Source organism: Drosophila albomicans, chromosome X (assembly GCF_009650485.2).
Source record: "Drosophila albomicans strain 15112-1751.03 chromosome X, ASM965048v2, whole genome shotgun sequence".
Classification (NCBI taxonomy): Eukaryota; Metazoa; Arthropoda; class Insecta; order Diptera; family Drosophilidae; genus Drosophila; species Drosophila albomicans.
The window spans coordinates 20,690,707-20,716,316 of NC_047627.2; the positions used below are offsets into that span (position 1 = coordinate 20,690,707).

The following is a 25,610-nucleotide window of genomic DNA, read 5'->3' on the forward strand; positions in this document are numbered from 1 at the left end:
TAGTAATAGTAATAGTAATAGTAAATAAAAATAGTAAAATAAAAATATAGGAAAACATTAAAAGACATATACATAATGCAATTTAAATAATATTATCAGATCTGCAGTTATTACAGCTAAATGTCTAGCTCAGTTCATTGCAATAAGGTGTTGTATTCATTATTACATTAAAATAATAATAATTTTAGCTAAATTCCTAGTTTTATTGCATAGTATTTCTTAGATACTGACTTTAGTACAACTTCCTTAGTTAGAGTATTTTCTAGCTGATGTGCATTTTGGATCCTCATTAAATTTGCTCAAACAAATTTCTATTTTATGCGATATTTGCTGTTCTCCCCTTCCCCCCCCCAAAGTGGCCGAAGTGATCTAATCAGCGATTGCCTGGCTTATACCCTAACAAATATTTTGCCTGAAGAAAAAAAAAAAAAAAACGGAGTTCCGTATGCCGTCGTATCTGATATCTAATACTCTAGGAACGACGACGCCCACAGCACATCGCAGACGAAATCAAAATAATGAGCTGGGGGCGGCAATTGTGTATGGTTTATGGTTCTTTGATAGCTTCCGTCTACTTGGCTGTTTTTTTGGGGTTATACGACGAGTTGTTAATGTTGTTGTTGTTGTTGGTGTGGCATAGCAGAGAAGTCGTCGCACCCGCTGTTGCAGATTAAAAACAATTTTAGCCGAGTCGAGCATCTCAATTTGCAGGCTTCCTATTCCTATTCCTATTCCTATTTCTATTCCTATTCCTATTGCTGTTGCTGTTGCTTGAGCCGGGGCCCAGTTTGAAGCAGCAAACAGCAAGCAGCAGCAGTTCCCCACAGGCCGCAAAATGCACTCTACAACGAAGCCTCATAAATACCGAATTAGTTGGTAATTCTATAAGCAACACGCGTCCATTGATGGATTGGCTGCCAGTTGCCAGTTGCTCGTTGTTTGCCCCTTTTTGCGGGGAAGCAACACACACAGACACACACACGCTTGACGTGGGCGCGTGCTAGATAATAAAAAGGCACGAGCGGCAAATTGTATCTGAGAGATACACGTTAATAGATTCGCATTCCCGTTTCCCAATTGCCGCGTGTCGTGTCGTGTCTCTCAGCGGCGACAATTAGCCGCAAATGGCAAATGAATTTTCATTTTTCATTATCATAATTAATAGAAAGATGAAAGCTCTCTCATACACACGCACACACACACGCATACACGAGCATAAGACGCAAGGAATTTTGTTGTGCGTCAAGATAATGAGCTGGCCGGTAACTGAGATTAAACTGCCCACAGCGGCCAGGTTCATTAAAATGAGTAGAAGCAGCACAACAAATAAAATAAACCCACAAAAAGCAAAACAAAAAAACTACTAAGGAAACTTCCAGTGTTGAACTGACTGTAAAAGACCTGTTCACAACCGTTTATTCTTATTAATTTTAAAAATTTTAAAACAATTATGAATTTTCAGTAGAAATTATCGACATTATAAATTGAATGCACATTAGCAAAAATCATAAATTGGCTCTCTTAACTCAATTGCTCTTTTTAAATCTTTACCACTTGCTTTGCATACGAAAAAAAAACAACAACAAGGCATGCAGACTGTCAAACATCTGCATGTAAATGAATGTCTGTGAGTTAGACACGATCAGCGAGTATTTGGTACGACAGTCAAGTACAGCGTTCTCGCTTGCACAAACTTTGCTTCGAACCTCATTATGGGACATTGCACTCAGAATTGTCCAATTTGGATCATTTCTACACTATTTGCCCACACTTGAAACATTTGCAAACGTATGTTTGTAAAAGTACCTTGCAGAATTGTCTACAATACACGCACATACTTATTGCTTGCTTACACCGTGAGTGGCGCTCTTTTAACGGTTGATTCGATCGCAGCGTAAAGGAGAGTCAAAAAAATCCGGTGGAGTGGGGCAATTTTTGCGCCTCAGTATTGCGCGTAAATTGGCGGAGACAGCAGCACTCCTTTTCGTATTGTGATTAATCTACAAAACATATGTATTTTAAAAAGCATCAATTGTTTTTATTACACATGTTATATGCTGTGTTCGATCGGGTAGTTCAATTTCGGTGCAATTATTCGATTATACGCGTTCTAGCTAATGTGCGTTTTTTCTTTTCTGTATTTTTTTATCTCTGAAAAAGTGATGCGTTGTTTCTTTTCGTCTCGCATTCGCTTTTGGTGCCAGCAGAAAGTTCATAAGTTTGTCGGTGTAAGTGCGTTGAGTTCTAATTGAAATATAAGAGCCTGTCTTATAAAGTGGCGTGCGTGTGCTTTTTTTTGGTAATTATAAGTGTCAATAGTGAAAATAGCATCAATCTTAGAAAATTTCGGCATGTGTGTTTTTTTTTGTGCCTAAAAGTGTGAAATCATTAGTATGCAATTTAATTATTACATCTTCATTTTAAATGAATTGTGTGCTATATGTAAGAGTCAGTCTTTAAATCGCGTGTGCTTTTTTTTGGTGATTATAAGTGTGAACAGTGAAAAAAGAATATGTCTAATAAATTTGTGCATGTGTGTATTTTTTTCTCATTTTTTTTTTTTTTTTGGTGCTTAGAAGTGTGAAAGCATTAGTATGCAATTTAATTATTATGTCTTCATTTCAAATGTATATAAATATGTTTGCAGCAAGTGAAGGTGAGTAATTACAAATGCATAAACTTACATAAATATGTATGTGCTTTATTTAGTGTTACGAAGTGAGCTCACGTCATTACACGAATGCATGCTCGGCTTGGCTCGGCTCGGCTTGGGATTTATAGGATTGTCATTCGGCATAGGGCAATTTTCTTTTCTTTCTCTCTCGCTTTGTTTTTGACTCTTTGAGCACTTTAAGCATGCGCTCTAATTTAGTTTGACGTGTTCACTAATTTCTCTTAAGTTGAAAGAGTACTTACACTTAAACCAAAGCTTAAGCAATAACTTAAATAATCTCTGCATTTTTTGCATTGCCAACTGTTAACAGAAACTCACATTCTCTTAAAATGTCTTCTAAACTCCTTAACACGCTGATTTTCAATATATTTGATGAGGTCGTCTGCCTTCGATATCGATTTTGACAAACTTAATAGACCTTCTTCACCTTTGCAAAAGTGAATGGGTCTTAAGAGATGCGCTGCGAGGCGTGGCAACTGCGACTTTTGGCTTCCACTGTGTTGGGCACTGTTTATGAGCTGAATTAATGGTTTATGATGATGATGGCCGCCGGACTCGCTGACGCGCCTCGCTCTGCCGCACAAACATCCACATTTATGCATTCAAACATACATACATATTTATTCAGCAGTCTGTCCTCAAGGAGTCGCACGTCGCATGATCTCCGAACTGGCCACCGCAAGGGAGAAGCCGACTGCGATCCGCAGACAAAAGAGAGCCCAAAAAAGGCAAAAGCGACGCGTGCCCACGAATAGCTATGAGACAGATACTGATACAACTGTGTATACACATACACATACAGATGCAGATATGCGTAAGCAGACTGTATATTTATGGACGTCATTTGTTGACCTGCTCTGATTATTAGGTTGAAGCAAAAAGACTTCTAAAAACCTCAGAGAGTCAATCGCATAAAGTTTGTCTGAACCTGGCGAGTGGCAAAATTTCAATGTGGCGTATAAAACTGACTGAAACTGAGTTTAAAACATTTAAGGCAAATTCCTTGAGATATTGGAGATATATGGTTATAGTACAGAAAGATTTCTATTACATTTTTGTTGTAGTCTCTTCAATAAAATTCCTTTTATTTTTAACATACGTTTTGAAAATTATTTGTTTAAAGGCTTTTCTTTAAAGTACGTAAACTTACAAAACTATATCAAAACTTATATGCATATTGATGCATTACATTTTATATGAAAAGAGTAAAAATTTATGAAATAGTTTGTGACAACATTGAACTAAGCAGAATCAACTTCTATTTGCAGATCTTTATTTGAAGTCTTCTCTGAATATGAATTTAAGGGGTAGCAAGAATAAAATTAAGATATACTATCTGAATTATGGGAAAATTCTTTAACATATTACTTAAACCACGCTTCTTAAATGAATATTTTTATTGATAGATCTACAAATCTGTAATAAAAATGCAAGACTGAAATAATGAATAACGAAATATCGAAGAGTTTAGTACTGAGTTAAAAAAATAAGTCTGCTTAGATCTTGAAAAAAATTCTAATTTATGTTAGAATTTTTAAAATTATTTACTGGAAGGTAAAATAGTAGAATACTTAAAGGAGAAACCTCTGAAATCATTTGTCGAAGTCGCTGAAAATCGAGAACTTAATTTTTTAATTTATAATTCTTGGAAAATAAAATTGTAAAATCAAATGTCAAAGTCGCTAAAAATCGAGAACTTAATATTAATGTTAAATCATTTTCCAATTTCTAATACTTTCATATAAAGTATTCAAATTCCTGGAAAAGAAAGCTGTAAAATAATCTTTGAATGTCGCTGAAAGTCGAGAACTTCATGTTGTTGTTGTGAAATAAAAGAGTTTTGGATTTTTGTTTTTATATATATATTATTCATCTGATCATATTTTTGTGAACTTTTTACAATTATTTTAGTTTTATAATTAAAAAAAAAGAATTAACCAGTTTGCTTAAACATTAGCATATTTTTCTTCATGTACTATATATATATGTACGTATATATATAGATGTCTATATATACATATATATGTATATAGATGCATACATGTATATGTGCACATTGGCATCGATGCATGGTGAATGCAGACATATACACATATGGTATATATATATATATATATATATATATATATATATATATATATATACTATATATCGCTTATATATGCTGCATATGAGAATATACACACATATATAGTATATATATCATGTTTTTATATCCGATTAAAAGTTATCAACTAATTTTTGCTTGTTTCTTTCCTCATCTTCATCTTCATCTTCTTCTTTTTCACTTTCGTTTCTTGTTCTTTCTTTCGATTCTTTATCTTCTGTTGTTTTGGGTTACTTAAAATATATGCCAAAAAAATGCACTTATATTTAGTTAGTTGCTAAATGTTTTTTCCTTTTTCTTTTCTTTTGTTTCTATGTATAGCGTAATATCGTTCATGTGTATGTGTGTGTGAGTGTGTTGTGTGTATGTGTGTACGTGTGTGAGTGTTTTTCAAACAAAATGGATACGCTTAAATTACAATTAAATTGAACTTAAAACTAAACAAAAAAATTAAATTAGAAAAAAAAAATGTTGTATTTGCTAATCATATGTGTACTATATAGATACATATATGTGTATATGTATGTGTGTGTGTGTGTGTGTCGAGTGTTGTAATATTAGAAACAGTTGTGTTTTGTTTTTTGTTTTTTTTTCTTTATATAATAATATTTATAAACTTTTTATTAGCATAAGTTATGATGAACATACATATACACACACACACACATATATATAATAAATATATATATATATATCTATACATACATACATATATATATATAATATACACATGTATATGCACATATACATGCCCACGTATATATACATATAAACGCCTTAAATATAATATTTCTTTTTTCTTTTGAGTTGTTTTTTTTTTTGTTGAAAAGATTTTCGTTTTTTTGTTTGTTTATTTTTTTGTTTTATTATTCGCTTTTAGTTTTTGTACAAGTTTAAAATTATTATAATTTCTGTTTCGTTTTTTTTGTTTTATAAATATTCATTTTTCGTTTTGGATTGTGGCATGTTGCACATACATATATATCTATATATATATACATATATATTTGCAATAAAATTCACTATATAAGTATATATATATTTTGTCATATAGTTACAGATGTGTGTGTGTGTGTGTGTGTTTCTATCTCTTTTATCGCCGATCTTTAGACGCTTCTTAAGTACTAATACTTTTTTTGCTTCGAAGTTGCAATTGTTGCTTTGCTTTGCTTTGAAAGTCTGAAATGTTAATTCATTTATTTAGGTTTTTTGCATTTGCAATTTCTTTTTAAATATTAATATTTACTATATATGTATATATATAAATATTGTTTTATATAAAGACGACAAAATTATGCTTTGAACTTTTTAACTTGATGTCACAATGAAATGGATTTCAATTTTTTTTGTTTGCTTTTTTTTATTTTTATTTATTTTTTTCTTGTTAGCTATGAAGAGTTGTTTTTGTTTTTTTGTTAGAACTGTGAATTAGTGTAATTAATTTTATATATTTTAAAAAATGTTTTTTTTTTCATTTGCTTAATTCTTAAATATTTTGTTTTGTTTTGTCTTTTTTTTTTTGTTTTTATGATATGAGGCGCTGGCTTTGTGGGGCATGAAACAAAAATAAATCGAATTATTTTACAGGAAGTAAATGAAGTAAAAGAAAATCAAGATTTGCCCACAGCGCTAATCAGCTAAATATATATATATATATATATATAGACTATATATAGTACTCGCCCACCCCGCCATAAAATGGTCTACATATTGCAATTATTATTATTATTTTTTTTTGTTTGTTTTATCATTTTGCATTTTTTGCAATTTTGCTTAAATTTCGCTCACATAAAAATTTATCATTTATCGCGTTGTAACAAATTGTATCTTCACGTTGTTGTTGTTGTTGTTGTTCATTTTTGTTGTTCATTTTATCACTCAATTTCTTCGTTGATCCTGATATATATATGTATATATATATATATATGTACATATATATCTTTATGCTATACGTATAGTTAATATTATATATATATATATATATATAGTGCATAAATGTATATAAAAAAAAAAAGTTATTAACTAGCGCAAAAAAAAAAGAAAAAAAAATTATATATATATATATCTTTAGGTGTAAATATGTATAAATTCCTTTAAATTGTTGAGAGAATGCAGCGCTGGAGGGGATAGGGGAGGGAGGAGGGGAGATATGTGTGTGTGTGAGGAGTTGCAACTAACCATAGCCAACATGAGCGTGATCGTGATCTGGTTGCTGCTGCAAATGTTGTTGCTGTTGCTGCTGTTGATGTTGCTGTGGCAAATGTTGCTGCTGCTGCTGTTGATGATGATGTGGCGAATACGCTTGCTGCTGCTGTTGTTGTTGATGTTGCTGCTGCTGCTGCTGTTGATGTGGCTGCTGTTGTTGATGTTGCTGCTGCGGCTGTGGCGAGCGACCGCTGCTGGCGCTGCTGCCGCCGCTGCCGCCAGAGCTGCTGCAGTACTGGAACAGCAGATTCTACACCATATTCGCATACTTATCCTGCGGCGACATGTAATCGAGACTGTTCTGGGAGAAGGCCTGCGCGGAGACGGTGCCCGTGAACGATGGCGACGGCGAGAGGCCGAAATTCGAGGCAGTATAACCCGAATGTCCCATGTTGTAGTTGACCTGATTCTGATTGCTAAAGTACTCCATTTGCGAGTAATAGCTGGGCGCCTGGGCATAGTTGTTGGGATACTGTTGATACTGATTGTGCCAGAAGTTGTAGGAATCGTGATTCGCTGACATGTACGCCGAGTGGGCCGAATGGTGGGCCGATGCCGATTGGGCCGATTGGGCGGCATGGGCGGCTGCTGCTGCCGATTGCGGTGACATTGGTGTGATGGGCGGAGAGGGCGTGGTAATGCTACTGCTGCTGTCCATCGGCGTAATGTTGCCGCCCGGCTGCAACAGACGCGGATTGCTCGCCGCCGCCGTTCCATAGATGCTGTGATGATGATGCGCCCCAGCGCCAATATCGCCGCCGGCATCCTTCAATGTGTCGTACGGCGAACGCAATGCATCGCCGGAGACGCCACCAACACCGACCAGACCACCGACACCGACAACACCGCCGCCGACGCCAACACCTCCGACACCGTTGCCACCAACTCCCACGCCCACGCCCACAACGCCGACGCCTCCACCCACACCTCCGTAGCCGCCGCTTAGATGCTCCTTCTTGCACACAATGCTCACCGGACTGACGGATGTCGCCGGCGTTGGCAGCAATGGCGATGAGTTCTGATGCGCCGCCGTCACATTGAGCGCTGCCGCCGCTGCAGCGGCTGAGATGTGGGCATGTGGATTGCCAGCTGCACCACCGCCACCACCGCCTCCACCACCGCCACCGCCGCCGCCGCCTCCGTGGCTGCCGCTGCTGCTGCTGGTTGTTGAGCTGCCATTGTTGTTGTTGTTGTTGCCACCGTTGTTGTTGTTGTTGTTGTTGGAGGCATTGAGGAAGGAACTGTGATGTGATTTAATCGATTGCGCTGCCGCAACAGCTGCTGCACTGGCAGCAACCGCCGCTGAGCTGCCACTTGAGTTGCCACTCGAGCTGCTTTGGCTTTGTTTCTGGCTTGATTTGTTGCTACTGCTGTTGTTGCTGCTGCTCGAACTGTTGTTGTTGTTGTTGCTGGCACTGTTGTTGTTGCTGTTGCTGTTGTTGCTGTTGTTGTTGCGGCCACCGTTAGCGGAACTGCTGCAACTGCCGCTGCTGCCGCTGGCGTTCTTAGAGCTGCTCAAACTGTTCGATTGCTGCTGCTGTTGCAACTGCTGGCGACACTTGGCCCGTCGATTCTTGAACCAAACCTGCAAGCAGAAAGAGGAAGAGAATGATATTAGTGGGTGTCATTAAAAGTATTTAAATATAAAATATAAAAATATAATCAATCTATCTCTATCATTTGATGGTAATATTTGGAAACTTGGTGAATAAAAATGATTATTCATAAAATATATTAAATGAATATACTGCAAAAATATACCAACTGATATTTATGGTATATTGATATATTATTAGTATTTTTCCGTATTCTAATTTGGTATGTTTTCGAATTGTTTTTGATTTTGCTACCTCAATAGTCTTTGGTATATTTTTAGTATTTTAGTGGTATATTAATTTGGTATATTTTAGAATCAATGTCGCACTGCTTTTGATTTTGCCTACAAAAATAGTTATTGATATATTTGTGGTATTTTTTCGGTATATTGTTTTGGTATATTTTAGAATTAATACCGCACTGTTTTTACTTCAGCCTACTTAAAGAGCCTTTGGTATATTTTTAGTATTTTGGCGGTATATTAATTTGGTTTATTTTAAAATGGCTACCTAAATAGCCTTTGGTATATTTTTAGTATTTTAGTGGTATATTATTATTATATATTTTTTTTAAATTAATACCGTATTGTTTTTACTTTTGCCAACTTAAATGTCCTTTGGTATATTTTAAGTATTTTAGTGGTATATTAATTTGGTATAATTTTGCTTTAACTACATTCAAAATCTACCATAGAGTGCAAAATATACCAGATTGTCAGCCACAGCAAAAGTATTTCTTTAATAACTTTTACATTTTTACAATCTGAGTAATCATAAAGACTAAACTTGATATTGTATGCAGTAAAAAACGATTAGAATTTATAATTTTTTTAACTGAAAATATTTTCAAATTGAAATATTTAAGCACAAGTTTTGAAAACTTTTTCATATTGAACACAAATTGGAATTTTATATAGATTTTCAGTTTAGTTCCTTTAATTTTTTTAAAATTAAATTTTTTTACTGTGTTTTATCTTTACACTTACACTTTACACTTAGCTATAAAAATTGTGATTTCTCTTTTAGCAACTGCATATCGAATCTGCGAATCTTGTTTGTTAAGATTTGTTCAGTCTTTGGTTAGAAATTAGATGAAGAATCTTTAAATTCGTTACTTATATTGTTTTTATATAGTAGAAGTATACATAAAGATTCACTTTTTAGTTAGCAAACAAAATGTTTAATTTAAACCATTTATAACTGTAAGACTGTAAATAAAAGTGCAGAAATCAATAGCTCAAGTGTACGAAGAGTTCCATCAAATTGTCACGTGTATCACAAGTATTTGCTTAGTCAAGTGTGTGTGTGTGTGTGCGTGTTTGTGTGTCTTCTTTGCCAGCGGCTGTGAAATTTTCCCACATCAATTAGTTTTCTGGGGGCTGGCAATGAATAAATTATATGAGTTTGTTTGACAAGGGGGCGTTGCACACACACACACACACACACACACGTACAGAAAGAGCGTTCACAACGTCGACACAACAAGTGCAAAAAGTCACGCGCTTCGCCGGCGGTTGAAAATAAAGTTACATCAACACAGCCGGCGGCATCAACGGCGACTCTTCAGTCCGAAAATTGACTCGATTATGTGTGTCCGCCCCCCTCTCCCCCTGCTTTATATTCCCCCTTTATATTTGGTTGGTTGGTAGCAACCACATCCAGCTGAAGGCTGAAGGCTGAAGACAACAATAAACAGGCCATAAAGCGGCACAGTCGAGCGCAAGGAATTCACTTAGCCTTGTTTGTTATGCTTAAGGGGCTGCAAACAATCCGCTAAGTGCAAGGCAAAAGTACCCAACTACAATTCCAACGACTCTTCTTCTTCTCCTCAACGTCTCTCCCAACTCAATTCCAATTCGAATTCAACCCCGGGAGCTGGGCCACAAAAATGAAATGTTGTTTCAGTGATTTGTTATTTGGGGTTGGTGTTGCTTGCTAATGGCTTGTGCTTTGGTAAACAGCAGAATTTATTACCGTCCACCCTCCTCCCACCTCCCTCCCCCCTACACCTTCCTTCCTTCCCCCGCCAAAGGACTCGATGGCATATTTCCCAAAGTTAACACTTGCCACGCGGCGGCTGTGGCCACTCGAGCATTTCATTGCAGTAGCAAGCTCAGCTTTCTGTGGGTGAGGGGAGGGGAGAGTGGGGGGACTGACGCTGATTTCAATTTGTGGGGAGGTGGGCGGAAGGCGTGCCACACACGCACTTGACGCAACAGCAACAGAAAAAAAGAGCATTAAACAAGGCGTATTAAATTTCATTATTTGTCAGCACCACAAAGAATGTCCTTATTCTCGTTCTCTTCCCTCTTCCCTTAGATACTCCCCCCTTTTTTTGGCTTGCTCTAAATTCAATTTCAATTTCCAATTGAATTTTGCATTTTGGAAAATCTGCTTTGTCATTTGACTTTGACGACTTTCACGTCGTCGTTTCGTCTTCGTTTTGTACTTTTGAAATCGTTTAATGAGCTGCACAAATTTTATAATATGCATATTTAGCCTGGGAAATTTTGCAAGTTTTAGCAGAAATATCGAAAAACGTGATTCAATTGCAGCTCTAATGAACTTTGCCAAACGACAAACATCAAAGCAAAGTGAAACGATAGCCAGACAAATAATTATCATGTTAATGAAGAGCATTTCAATAGCTCATGATTTCCATTGATGTTGATTTCCGTAAATCGAATGACAATTTGCTTAACCACAAAGATTTGCTTGAGTGAATAATTTAAGGAGCACAGAGAATAGATGAAGGAAAAATTGTTCAGAGTTTAAAAATTTAGTGTAAACAATAAATTGATTTTTCTATAAATTTAAGAACTGCTTTCTAAGTAAGTAAGAATTAAGAATGTTAATTTGTGATACTTGAATTTAAGACTTCAAAAAAACTATATTTTAAGATAAGCCAAGTAAATATTAAAATTCTTTGGAGAAATGTCAATTATAATATAAAGTTTTGTTTGTTTCCTTAAACTATGCAAAACTTTTATAATGCGAAATATGTTATCTCATCTTTTTCTCCTGAAACTATTCAAAACCATTTTTATAAAAAATTTACCTTTTTACCTATTTTAAAATATTAAAATATGTTGTATTTTATATAATGTTTCCAAAAAACTGTTTATCTATAAAATTCAACTACTTTTTGTCCACTTTAAATTAGGATAGAAACTTTACAAGAACTATTTAGATCATAAAATGAATAAAATGCTCTTTATCAGATCAAATATTTAGCACAATTGACACTTTGGCCTTAAAAGTTGATCTCAAGTGGGAAGGGGAGAAAAACTTGTTGTGAAAATTGCATTAAGCAATTGAAAAATTATGCGCGACTTTGCATAATAAATACTTAAAATCAATGCCTTTAGATGCAGATCTAAAAGGAGAGAGGCTGAGGAAGAGGGAGAGGGAGATGAAAAGATGGCATCAGATTGTTGTGAGAAAGAGAAGGGAAAACGAAGCGACTGAAAGCGAATGTTAATCCGCAATGGGAAAATTAATTTTATAAAACAGCTGGGCGCACACACACACACACAAACACTCACACACACACACACGCACATGTATTGAAAAGTGGCAACAAACTTTTCAGTCGAATCCTGTGGCATATCCTGTATGTGTGTGTGTGTGTGTGTGTCCCGGTTACATTGCAGTGACAACGAGACAAATCCTTTTTACAACAACAGCTGGGGGGAAGTGGAAAATGTGAAAATGGGAAAACTGCCTAGCCAAAGAGTTGCAGGATCAAGCCAAAAACTGGCTGCCACTCTCCTTCTCCTTCTCCTTCTCTCTCTCACACACACTCTAGCTGTCTCGCTCTGACTAGGTGCTCGGGATAAAACTAAAATGGCTGCGCCCCCTTTTGTTACTCCGCGAAATTTCAGCGGTGGCTGCTTCAACCCTCCCCGACGGCAAAAGCAAAAAAAAAAAAGAAACGAAATCGAACAGCTGAACGAAGGTGACAATGGTAAAAGGTAAGGCTAGGGAGGGAGACCTCAACTGGGGTGCAGCGGGGAGTAGGAAGGGGAGGAAGGGGAGGCGAGTCAGCTCTTGTGATTTATGATTGCGATGGCAGTGCTCAGAGTTGAGTTTGTGCCCTGAGTTTGTGCCCCTTCTGCCTTCTGCAGCCGCGAATGAAAACATTAGGGCGTAAATGTTTGCTCTGTTCTGGTGCAGATAAGCTGCGTAAAATTATTACGTTATTTGTATTGGTTGCAATCAACGCCCACCCTCATGACCAACCAACAACAGCAACAGCAGCAACACAGTCATAAAGATGCCTATCATTCAATTAATATTTGCCAGGCCAAATGCGTCGTAGTCGTTAATTTTTGCCATTTGTGAAAAATGATTATTTATGTACGAGCCTATGATTCAGACGCAGACACAGACCCGTTGTTGTTGTTGTGGGTGCTACTTGTGCCACACACTCGTTGGTGTGTGTGTGTGTGTGTGTGTGTGTGTGGTAGGTGGAGCCTTGGGGCACGACGCCAACTAGTTACAGAGAATAAGAGAGAGTGAGTGAGAGACTCTTCGACTGCTTCGGCTGCTAATTGAGTTGCTTGGCTTCCTCCGGCTTCCAGCAGACAGCAGTTGCATGCAACAACACTCGATTTTCATGTCGCCTTGTTGCCACTTTTTGTGTCGCTTTTGCGTTTTCTATTTGGCTTTTTGGGGGGGCTTTTGCGGCACTTTTCTAGCTGCCACTGTAATTCAATATGCGAAACGAACGTGTGTGTGTGTTTTTTTAGGTGTGTAGGTGTTTGCCTCAGTGTCGACGCACAGTGTGACAAAGTGTGAAATATAAGTTGAATTGAATTGCAATTCAAATTGAAAGATCAACTTGATTGAAAGAAAACTTTAAGTTAAATTGAACTGTACAATTGAAAAAATAATGCAACTTCAATTGAAAGATAGTATGTAATAAATTGCAAGTTAAATTGAATGAAATTCTAAATTTTAATTAAATTGAAAATAACTATATACAGAAATTTGAAAGTTCAAATCAAATAAAATTGTAAATTAAATTAAAAAATAAATCGGAAAAGGAAATTTCTTTTCGCCAAATTGAACTGCATTCTTTTTTTTTTATTTTGCACCATTTTTCTAATAAGTTTTTCGAATAATAAAAGAACTATTTTCTAAAACATTTTCAATATTAAATCGATGTATTTAAATTGCGCATTTGGCTATTCAAATTATTCATATGTTCATATTATTTAAATGAAATTGAAAGTCAAACAATTAAACATATCATTTCAAATCAAATTAATGCATTTAAATTGAAAATTTCGCTGCTCAAATGTTGTTATGTTACTATGAAATTTGCAGCATTTTGTATTAAATTTGTAACATGAATTCTTTGTAGTTTTAGCTGCTCAAATTTGACTCACTAAACTGAACACTCTCGAACCACTGTGCAACTAAAACTAGCTGCAACGCAGTAACAGGATGACTTATAAAAAAGAAAGACGGGCGAAAAAGCAAAAGGCAAAAGAAAAACGTCGAGACATGTGGAAAATCTATACAATTGTCAATGCGCTTTGTTGCCCCCAACCTGTCTTCCCTCTCCCCTCCCTCTCCCTCGCACTCATTAGCAGCACACACACACACACACGGTTTGGGTGTGCATTACGACCAAATCAATTGTGTAAAAAACGTAACTGGTCAAGTTGTCTGCACAATTCCATATGATATTTCTGCATTTCGTTTTGTTGTTGTTGTTGTGTGTCCTTTACAGTCAGTCCTGACTATGAACGACGACACCGCGTGTGTCTCGTGTCTCGTGTCTCGTTTTTCACTCTGGGCCACTGCAGGGGCTTCAGCCAACAAGACCGGAACAACATGACAATGTCCGAGGGACACATTTGTAATGTCATGTCACGTCCTTAAATTACACAACAGGCAAAGAGCAAACACACAACACAAATCAATGCGAACATGCCCACAACAACAACAACACGAACAGGCAAAATTGATCGATATTCCACACTAATATCTAGTTTGTGATCCGGCTGTGTTTACTCTAGACATTAGGTGACAATCGGTCCAAAGTGATCCTCAAGGGAATTCCTCGAAATCGAAGCCTAAAAATGTTCATTCTCCTTTCTCGTTTTTCGCATTTGCCATTTGGCAGTTTTTTTTTTTTTTTTTTTCGGTTGCTGCCGACGGCGCTAAACAAAACTTTTTATTTGCTTAGGCAGCAATTTTTGGCTGTCAACACAGAGAATTCTCTGACACGGCACCTAAGTAAATAATGTGAAAATTTTTGCCCCGTGATTCCCTCAATTGAGTTGTCCTGCTGCTGTTTGCTGTTAGCCGCAGTTGTGCCCCGAAAAAAATTAGCGCAAATTATGCGCAGCTAATGCGTTGAGTAAACTCAAATAACAGTTAACAGTTAACCGTGTCATCCAACCCTCCTCGGCTGCAAATGCTTTCAGCAAATATATGAAAAGCAGAGAAAAATCGAGAAGGAAAGCAGCATAAAAAGTTGACACTCATCGTTCCATATCCATCCTTGCCAGCCAGCTGTATCTAATGTGTGTCTCTCTTTCTATTTGCATAGCGCAATGATTTTCCGTAAGGAAAAAGTCATGAATTCACTAAGCACACACATATGCCACGCCCACACCAGCACAAGCTGTTTGGCTGTTGTTTTTTGGGTAATTTGTTTGTTTTATGGATTTTCGCCAAGTTTGATTTGTCGAGGGCATCGTTTGAGCTTCGAGCTTCGAGCTCGACATATGCTTAATTAAACAATTGCCAACGAGTCTTGGCAAATGCAAATAAAGACTTAAACAGATAAACGCACACGCACGCACACACACACACACACATGCACGCGATGAAAGCTTTTCCACACACACACACGCACACACACGCATGATGCTTAATCGAAGTCAAACAGCAGCAGGTAATCATTTGAGCCGGGTCAAGTAATTGACTTCAATTTCCACTCTGCACTTAACATTTAAATCTGCTAACTGAATGCGTGTGATTGTCTGTGTGTGATTGTGTGTGTGTGAAGAATTCCAGCAAGTGCACACAACAACAACAAAAAAAAGGTGTTGAAACTTGAAAAACTCGACTCGATTTTCAATCTATAATGCAAAATGTGCATGAAATTTTCTTGCATTCATCATGTCGACTTTATGCGATTGAGACATCATTATTATTTAGTTGTTTAGCATTTAAATATGCATATTTATGCATAGAATATTGAAACGCTAACGAAAGTTGATTGATTTAAGCAAATTTCGAAATTTCTAAATACATTTTTGTGCTGTCAACTTTCATTATTCAAATGCAAATAAATGTATTTTAAATGTTCTTTAAGTTGGCTTCAAATGCATTTGCTCTAAGTTTTATGCTGTCAACTTTCAACCTGAAAATCATTTGATTGTTGAAAAGCATATAAATATATTTTAAATGCCATTTAATTGGATTTGAAATAAAAATTCTTGCTGCACACTTTGAATGCCAAAATCATTTGATTTTTGAAATAAATTGAATGCCATTTAAGTTGGCTTTCGACTGAGTTTTTTGGAGTTCAAAAATGCAAATAAATATGAATTTTAATTAAGTTTTATGCTGCTCACTTTCAACGTTCAAATCATTCCATCTTTGAAATGCAAATAAATATATTTGAAATGTCATTTAATTGCATTCGAAATAAGTTTTGTGCTTCAATTGCATTCTAAATAAGTTTTGTGCTATCAACTTTTGAATTAAAATCATTTCATTGTTGAAATGCAAATAAATGTATTTGGAATGTCATTTAATTGCATTTGAAATAAATATTTTTGTTGATCACTTTCAACGTCAAAATCATTTCATATTTGAATAGCAAACAAATACATTTTTAGTACACGAATTGAATATCATTTAAGTTGGCTTTAGTTGCATTCTAAATAAGTTTTGTGCTGTTCACTTTTTAGTTAAAATTATTTCATTGTTGAAATGCAAATAAATATATTTGAAATAAGTTTTATGCTGTCAACTTTTAACGTTAAGATCATTTCATTCTTTAAAGGCAAATAAATATATTTGTGTTACGTTTAAAATAAGTTTTGTGCTGTCAATTTTCATTTCAATTTTTAAAGGCAAATAAATGTATTTGTGTTACATTTAAAATAAGTTTTGTGTTGTTCACTTTTTAGTTAAAATCATTTCATTGTTGAAATGCAAATAAATATACTTGAAATAAGTTTTGTGATGTCAACTTTCAATTTTGAGATCATTTCATTCCTTAAAGGCAAATAGACATATTTTTATGTCATTTAAGTTGACTCATTTTCAACTCTAAGTTCATTCCCATAAATGTGTAATGTAATGACTAATTTTAAAGCTTTTTTTAGTGTAGTGCTTACCTGTACTCTCGATTCGGGCAGATTGATCTTCAGAGCGACTTCCTCGCGCATAAAGATGTCCGGGTAACGTGTCTTGCCAAAAAGCGCTTCCAGCACATCGAGCTGGGCGCGTGTGAATGTTGTTCTTTCGCGTCGCTGTTTTCTCGTGTTGACGCCTGTCGAAGAAAAAGTTAAGAAAACAAAAAAATCGCATATTTTAGTATAAAATTCAGACACACAATTTTTGCCTCACAAAAAAAAAAAAAAGAAAAAAAAAACGAAAACCAAAATTGTGCTGAAAGTTATTGCGCATACGCCGCGTGGGCAGCCAGCATCATCATAGCGTAGACTTTTCCCAGTGTTTTTTCCCATTATTTAGCAACCCCCGAAAAATGAACGTGAAGAATGAAAAGCAAAAAAAAATGCCACCCCTAAAAAGCAGGATTTTGAACCAACCCCAAAACAACAAAGTTCTGTGTATATAACATACTTACACACACATATATATATGTGCTATATATAAGTTGCATGTGTGTGTGTGCTAAGCCGCGGCATTGTTTGTGTTTTTGGTACGATGCGGTGCGTGTCTCGTGTGTCCCAAATATTCACAAGCCAACAGAGAGAGAGAGAGAGAGCGAGCACCCCTTTTTCATCCAAATTCAAACGTGCCTCCTGTCCCTGTGAATACTATAAGTCGCCCTTCTCCTCCCCTCCCGTTCTCTTCCCTACGTATTCCTCCCTCTATATATACTGCGCTATGTGCGTCTCTGTCTAGCGCACACGCATCGCTTTGGCTCTATCAAAAATTAATGAGTTAGTCATTTTGGTCATGAATTTATAAATTGAATAAAAACTTCACTTCACTTGGCTCGCACGTTGCCTTTGCCTTTGCTTTTGCTTTTGCCTTTGCAGCTGCCGCTTTTCGTTTCGTTTCGTTTCATTTTTTTGTCTTTGTCTCATTTTTTTTCTGCTTTTTTTTTTGTTGTTGCTTTCAAAATGGTCGTCGTCGTCGTCGTCAACGTTGCTGTTGTTGTTTTTGTTGCTGCTTTAAAACAAAATTAATTGCAATTTGTAGTTTGCCTTTTTTATATAAAAAAATATTTTTAGTGCTGCCCAAAACCTTGAAGCTGTTTAATTAACTGCACCTCTATGCCCAAGTTTTATTTTCATGTTTATTTTTATTTCTTTTTATAGTTGTTTTTTTTATGTATATCACACACACACACACAAGTATTTCCTGGAAGTTCGTTTGCGACGCAAAAAACAAGGCTGCGTAGCTTTTGGCTAGAAAAACCTTTTCTAAGTCGTACAAAAATTGAATTCGTTCCGATCTTAGGTTTTTGGAAAGACACTTTTGAAATGTTTCTAATGAAAAACCTCTCCCAAATAATGAGTCTAAGCGAAAGAGTCATCTTTAGTTCGTTGTATAATTAAATTCAATATTTAATACTGGATTTAGTATTTGAATTTAGAAGTTAATACTATATTTAGTATTTGAATGTAGTATTTATACTCAATTCAGTATTTAACACCAGATTTGGCATTTAAATTCAGTATTTAAAACCAGATTTCATATTTAATACTACATTAAGTATTTGAATTCAGTATTTATACTCAATTTAGTATTTCAATTCAGTATTTAATACTATATTTAGTATATGAATTTAGTCTTTAATACTATATTTAGTATTTCAATGCAGTATTTATATTCAATTCAGTTTTACATTTTGCAGTTCTTACTATATTTAGTATTTAATACCAGATTTAGTATTTAAGTTCAGTATTTCATACCAAATTTCGTATTTAATACTACATTAAGTATTTGAATTCAGTATTTATACTCAATTTAGTATTTCAATTCAGTATTTAATACTATATTTAGTATTTGAATTCAGTATTTATACTCAATTCAGTATTTAATACTAGATTTAGTATAATAAAATACAAAAAAAGGTAAATTAAAGTTGAAAATCTATTTGCTGTTGAGCTCAATTAAAAATAATTGAAAAAACCCTAATGAATGATTCTTTTTGCATCATGAATTTGTGTGTTATGTAATTCCGCGCTGGTTTCAAATTCAATAACTCAACTGCGCGTCGTCACAATTGTGCCTTACATAATGTTAATATGACAATATCATCAATCGCCAATATATTCTGCTATAACTTTGGCTTATTACAAGCCCCCAAAAAAAGAAAAAAGTAAATTGATTACATGCGATTGCTGCTCATATTATGTTATGTCTTGTGTCTGCTTTCTGCTTGTTTAATATATTTTTCTTCTCTTATTTTATTTTTTTTTTGTCATCGTTGCTTTTTGGTGAGCTCGCAAGTCTTTTGTTGTGTTGCTCTCAAGTTTATATATAAATATTTTTTTCTGTATTTACTTTTTCGGTTGTTTATTTTTTTCATTTTTTTTTTTTGGGTTTTTGGTTATGGTTTTGGTTGCTTTTTGGCATTTTGTAGCATTTTTGTCAGGTTTTTGTCATTTGCAGCGTCACCGAAATGAGACAAAAAACTGGAACCCAGAAACTGAGATGAAAAATATAAAAAATACTCGACTCATGCGAACCCAGCTTCGAGCTTTGGCTCATTATTCATTTTGACAATTTAACTGATAATGATGCAATCGCTGCGAAACGGCATTGAAAAGCATTTTGTGCGACAACTTCGAACTGCATTTTCCCTAAATTGAGTTATCAGTCACAACATGAACATGAATATATGTATATTCGTAAATCATAAATCATTTGAGAATAACTTTCAGCACATTTTGTGGTTTCATTTCGTTTTTTTTTTCATTTTTTTCTTTTTTTGCTTGAAATTGCATTTCTTACGTGTTGTTTTGATACCAAAATTGTTATTGCGATATTTACCCCACATACCTTGGGAGAACCCAACAGCCTCCAGTCCGTGTGGCAGGCCGAAGGGACCCAACGATGGCATCGGCATGCCCGGCGGCAGCGGACCGTGCGGCACCGAGTGATGCGGATGTGGTCCGCCATAGCTGTGCGGATGTGGGCCCAAATCGCCAGATTTGAGAAAGCCCGCCGCCATCAGAGCTTCCGTTGAGTGCAGCGCCACGTTGAAGCTGTTTATGATGTCCTCGCGATGATCCTTCTTCTTCTCTCTTCTCTTCTCTCACTCTTCTCTCACTTTCTTACTCACTCAGTTGCTCAGTGTGCCGCTGAGATTTCCTTTTGTTTGTTCTTTTTTGTTGGTGTTTCTTCTGCAATTTAGAAATGGAAATAAATATTAATTTGGTAAAGAAATCAAATATTGAATTTTCGTTAATATGAATTATAATTGTATATAACTTTTTTGATTATTTTGTCATACAACTATTCACTTGCTTAACATTAAATTGTTAGTTGAGGTGCCTTTAATTGACTCTATTTTAACAACAACTGCTTTTTCTGCATTTTCGAAATGCAAATTAAATACTAAACATTTGGAATTTGCTTTAAATGTGACTTTAGTTTAGTCTACAACTTTTTGTTTGTGTTGTTTCTGCACTTTTGAAATGCAAATTGATAAGTAAATATTCTTAAGACATATAAAACAGGTTAAATTGCAATGTACATTACAATTACTTATTTTAAGTTAACTTTTTCTGTTGTGCAGCTTTTCATTGGGTTCTATTTTCACATATTTGGAATGCATTGAAGTTGGTTTTAATGTTAATTCTGAGTATATCATTATTTTTTAGCAATTTAGAATTGCAAATTGGTTTAGGAGAATACATTTTATGAATAACTATTAACTTGATGAATATGAAAGATTTGTAATTTGAGTTGATCTTAATTGCAAATTTGTAAATATCAATAATAACTTAGAAAGTAAAATTGATTTGTAAATATGTTTAAAAAATTTTAATATGTAATTTGAGCTGATATTTTTTTTTATAAATATTAATTAAGACTATGTATTTTTAATTTGAGTTAACTATTTTTGTTGTAGAACTTTTTGCTTTGGTATTTCTATAAATATTTTTGGTATATACTAAAATGTTATCATGATATTTAAGATATATAATCATTTAGCCATAAAATCATGCAACTAAATGAAATTATTTAAACTTTCTTGTGTTTCTTTTGCAGCTTAGAAAGACAAATTGATTTGCAAATATTTGTTGATGTAAGTATTTTTGTTGAATTACTTTTTTGGCATTTCTATGCATATTTTTGGTATATAAAACGACATTTAAGTTGAATTTAATTGAATTTGCGTAAACTAAAAATATAGTTATTTATATTTTTCGGCGTTTGCAGTTTGGAAATGCAAATAAAATTGACTTTAATTGCATTTTTGTAAATGTTAATTATAACTACATTTTGTTGTTGTTGTTGTTGTTGTGCAACTTTGGCCTACAATTTGATGAGCTGTAATTGAGCCGCGTTACTTTGCCACACACACACACACCGCACACACACTCACACACATACACTGAACTCTGTCAGCAGAATTTTTCGAGCCAGATGTGTTATTAATTTGCGTGTGCGCGTGAGCATGTAATTTGGGACTCCTTTTTTTTGGTCGAAGGAAGCGGGAATGAGGGGAGAACGGAGAGCAGCGAGTGAAACACATTCGTCGAGTGGCTGGCAATGTATTTGCGGCTTTGGTTTTTGGCTTTGGCTTTGCCGGTTTCCATTTCGATCGCTGCATTTGGATGCATTGGCCCATGAAAACGACATGACAAAACAAAACAAATTTCGATGCGATATGCGTGTGTGTGTGTGTGGTTGTGTATGTGACAAATAGTTGAAATGCATTTTTCAATTTTAGGCCAAAAAACAATGAGTCTCAGCTTCGAGGTGTTCGTGCTAATCCCGCAATTGCAGCGACAAATAGTTTTTGGCCCGAAAAATAGTGCTAATTTTTTTCGCACGAAAAAAAAATCAAAGAGAAAGAGAAAGAGACACAAACATAGATAGAGAGAGCGAGAGCTGAACGACAAAAGAGTTTTGGAAGCATATGAGTATTAATCCAGGCTCGAAATTCATGTTGAGGTTAAAACTGAGGCTGAGCTTGTCTCTGGCCTAATCTTAATACCCGAACCCATTGTCCCTCAATATGTGCCTGTCCTTAGTCCTCTGCTTGTCTGTCTGTCCGTCCGTCCGTCTGTCTGCCTGCCCGCGTCTGTCTGTGTGTTCCCTTTAGTAAGTGTCTGAGCTAATCCAGCAGCTAAGCACTGAGATCAAAGATCTTTTAGACCGCAGCGCAAAACCAAGCTCAACTCAAGGCGTTGCCTGCCTGGTTTTTGGGTAATCTTACCCAAGATGCAACCAAGTTTCTAGCTCTGGTCTACAGTATCTATATCTACATATATGTTAGATACATAGTTAAATGTTAATGCTAATGAGAGCCGCACATATTGTAACATATTTCTTTTCTTTTGCTTTTTTGCACGCAGCGAGGCTACGTGATTTTCTTGTCATTTGTTGTCGTTGTTGATTATGAAAAATCATGGCGAAAAAAACGAAACGAACGAACGAAAGAAAGACAGTTGGTTTTTTTTTCGGTGATTGTGCCTTGGGGGACGAAATCATTTCGGCTCGTCATATATCACGTACACGCACTTTCATTAAAGATTCATTCGGCATTCTGATTTTTTGTTTTCACTTTCAGTTTCCGGCCAATGGCGTTGCTTCGATAAAAAAAACTTCTTTCTTCACTTCACTCTTCACTCTTCACTCTACACTCGTTATTTTATTTTTTTTTGTTTTACCTTTCGAAACTATCCTGATGATTGTTGGTTGCTTGTGATTCTTGTAATGTATAAAGAGAGAGAGAGATATATAGATATTGACAGGCCGTAATTACGGTCAAAATAATATTTTCAAACTACGCCCGATAAGTGCAACGATGAAGGTAAACAGCCTTAGGAAAATAAACATAAAATCCAAGATCGAACTGAACTACCGAACGTTCCGCACACAACTGACTGACTGACGGATTGACTGTCTGCCAGCTTGCCTGCTTGATTGACTGACTGACGGACTGACTGACGGACTGAAGTGACCATCATCGCCCGCACTTTTTGGTAACAACTACCGAAACGGTAGCCCTAAAAGATCGTCTCTCTCTCTCTCTCTCTCTCGCTCTCTCGCTCTGCTTTTCTGACGGTACCCTGGGAAAGTGTGTAACCAAGCGAAATAAAATAAATAAATAAATATTATTATGTTATGCTATGTATGTCGATATGTTGATCTTCTCGCTCTGGCTACTGTTAATTTGTGCCATGGGAATATATTTTGTTCATTGTCGATTTCTTATGTTCATTTTTAGCAAACGTGATTAATGATTTGTGTCTCTTTTCAAATGGTTTCGATTTTACGTTTTACGTTTTTAGTTTCGTTTTGGTTTTTTTGGAAAGCACAAATCGTTCTATTGCCATATCATAATCAGACATATGACAGCAAAGCTCACATTGTGCAACACACTGGGCTAAAGCCAGCGGCAAATTGCCAGAGATACTTAGACTCAACTCGAAGCGAGTGCAACCAGCTGTCAAAAGTGCTCACTTGTCATAGTTGCAGCAGCAGTTGCAGTTGCAGTTGTTGCCATTAACAAGCTCTATAACAACTTAATATGTTCGAGGCGAGTTTACAGTGGGCAACAACAAGTGAGTTTTACCCAAGACAGCTTTCTATGTTCTATGTGTGCTGTGTTGGGCAGTGTAAAAGTGTGAATAACGCGTTATGGCAGACACGAGAAACATTTCTCAGGCTCATTTACATAGCTACTGGAATCTGCTGCTGTTGGCTGCCAACTCTTGGTTGCAACTTAATAAACGCAACAAAGAGGCAGCCAGCAGTTGTTGGTAGCCAGTTTCTCAGTTTCTCAGTTGCCATTTCTACGCAAATGCATTTTGACATTTAAATTTGCAATTTTCGCATAAAATTATATTTATTTTGCATTGGTGAAAATGCAACCTTGCAACCAGTTGTCGTTGTTGTTGCTACTGCAACTTGCGACTGTGCAACGAGGAGGAGAGTGACAGAGCCTGACGTTGACGTTTGCTGAAGTTTAATTAACAAACGTGCCAAATAATTGAAAAAGTGTGAAGATTTGACAAGTTTAAGACGCATTTAAATATGCGCTCATATATGGCCTAGAAACTGGCGACAACTTGGCTTTTTAATTAGTTTTTTTTTTTTTTTTTTTTTTTGCATCGTTTTTCATTTAATTACATTGACACTTGAGCAATTGCGATATTAATAGAAATACGAGTACAGTTAGCAGAGTCCGTAATTGGCCAATGATTAATGTGGCCAAGAGTCGCCACATTTAAGATAAACTTGTCAAAAATCAAAGAGAACCCAAAAAAAAAAAAGCAAGGAAAAATGCAAAAATCAAGAAATGCAGCTAAGCAAGTTGCTATCAAGTTGATTCAATCTGCAGTCTGGTTTATATTAAGCTGCATCATCTGCTGCTTTTCTGCTGAACTTTAGAGTGGAGCTCTCTCTGTGTGTGTGTGTGTGTGTGTGTGTGTGTGTAATAGTTTATTTAGTTATTGAGTTTATTCAATGCAAATTATAACAATTGCAATCAGGTTTTGCACATTGGCCAATTAACAATTTGCCATGCTCAATGATTTTCGATTTGAACCAGACGAAGTTCACTTTGTGTTGTTTGTGTCTGTGTTTTGATTTCTTGTCAAGATCCGTCTAGAAGGAGGATTGTCTTCGTGACAATATATATATAGATATATATATGTATATAGTGTGCCATTCAATTCGACAACAAACAAACATATTGGGGAACTATTGTGAATGAATGTGTCGCCTTCGAGCTCTCTTACAAATGATTGCATCATAGTAAAAATAAATCGAAAACAAACACACACACACACACTGACACAGCCCTGACAACGCCAACAGCAAGAGCAAGAGCAACAAAAACAACAAATAATAACAACTTATTATTTGACGCATTGTCAATGTGATCTTGATAACTTGGCCGGTTCGACTGCGGCTTCGGCTTCAGTTTTGGTTTTTGGGTCTTTGAGTGATTTCTATTTAAATGGCTTTGTCAACGAAATTCGAGAAGCAAAAACAACTAAAAAGCCTGGGTACAGCCGCGTAATGAGCAAAGAGTGAAGAGAGATAAAAATTAATAATACAAATAATTGAAAAAAAAAAAAAAAACGTAGAAGAAAAAAAAGAAGTCAATCGAAATGAAATGAAACCTCACTTAAGGCAAGGCGAGGCGACGTCAAGGCGTCACAAAAAGTTGACAAAGACTCTTTCGAGTCTCTATCTCTTTCACCCTTCTATCCCCTTCCCCCCACCAATCAACCAATCCAAATCCGAATCCGAATCCGAATCCGAGTCGCCTCATAGATCCCCAAGACTTTGACTTTGGGCGTGCGTCGATCGATGTATCTATGCTAAACAATGCTTTACTTCTTTTTTTTCTGGTTTTCTTGCTTTTTGGCTCTCTGAGATAAGCTATCAGAGTGTCGCGACTCGATCTTGACTTGAATTCAATTCATGAATTGAACCAAGTAACGGATGTGGCTCTTGGATCTGACTCTGACTCTGACTGTGACTCTGACTGACTTGTGGATATGAATGAATGAATGAACCTCTCGCGTAGTTGAATTCGAATTGAAATTGGCAGCTCTCATTTCATGTGGCGTGGGTGTTTTTTTTTCCCCCTTTTTTTTTCTTCAACTTT

At 35.8% G+C, this 25,610-nt stretch overlaps 1 protein-coding gene across 2 annotated transcripts in view; it reads right to left on the minus strand.

Moving 5' to 3' along the window:
• Window positions 1-7,086: 7,086 nt before the first annotated feature.
• The window catches only part of LOC117576686 (homeotic protein ocelliless), a 34,598-nt gene continuing 16,074 nt past the window's right edge, over window positions 7,087-25,610 (minus strand). Inside the window, exons 2-4 of one of the 2 annotated variants that reach the window (XM_052001911.1) lie at window positions 19,814-20,157; window positions 16,951-17,105; window positions 7,087-8,571 (exon numbers count right to left, since the gene is read on the minus strand). In XM_052001911.1, the coding sequence (XP_051857871.1) occupies window positions 7,237-8,571; window positions 16,951-17,105; window positions 19,814-19,985 (1,662 nt within the window). In that variant the 5' untranslated portion in view covers window positions 19,986-20,157 and the 3' untranslated portion in view covers window positions 7,087-7,236. Of the gene's footprint in view, window positions 8,572-16,950; window positions 17,106-19,804; window positions 20,158-25,610 lie in introns of both variants that reach the window. The other variant, XM_052001910.1, reaches the window with a different exon arrangement.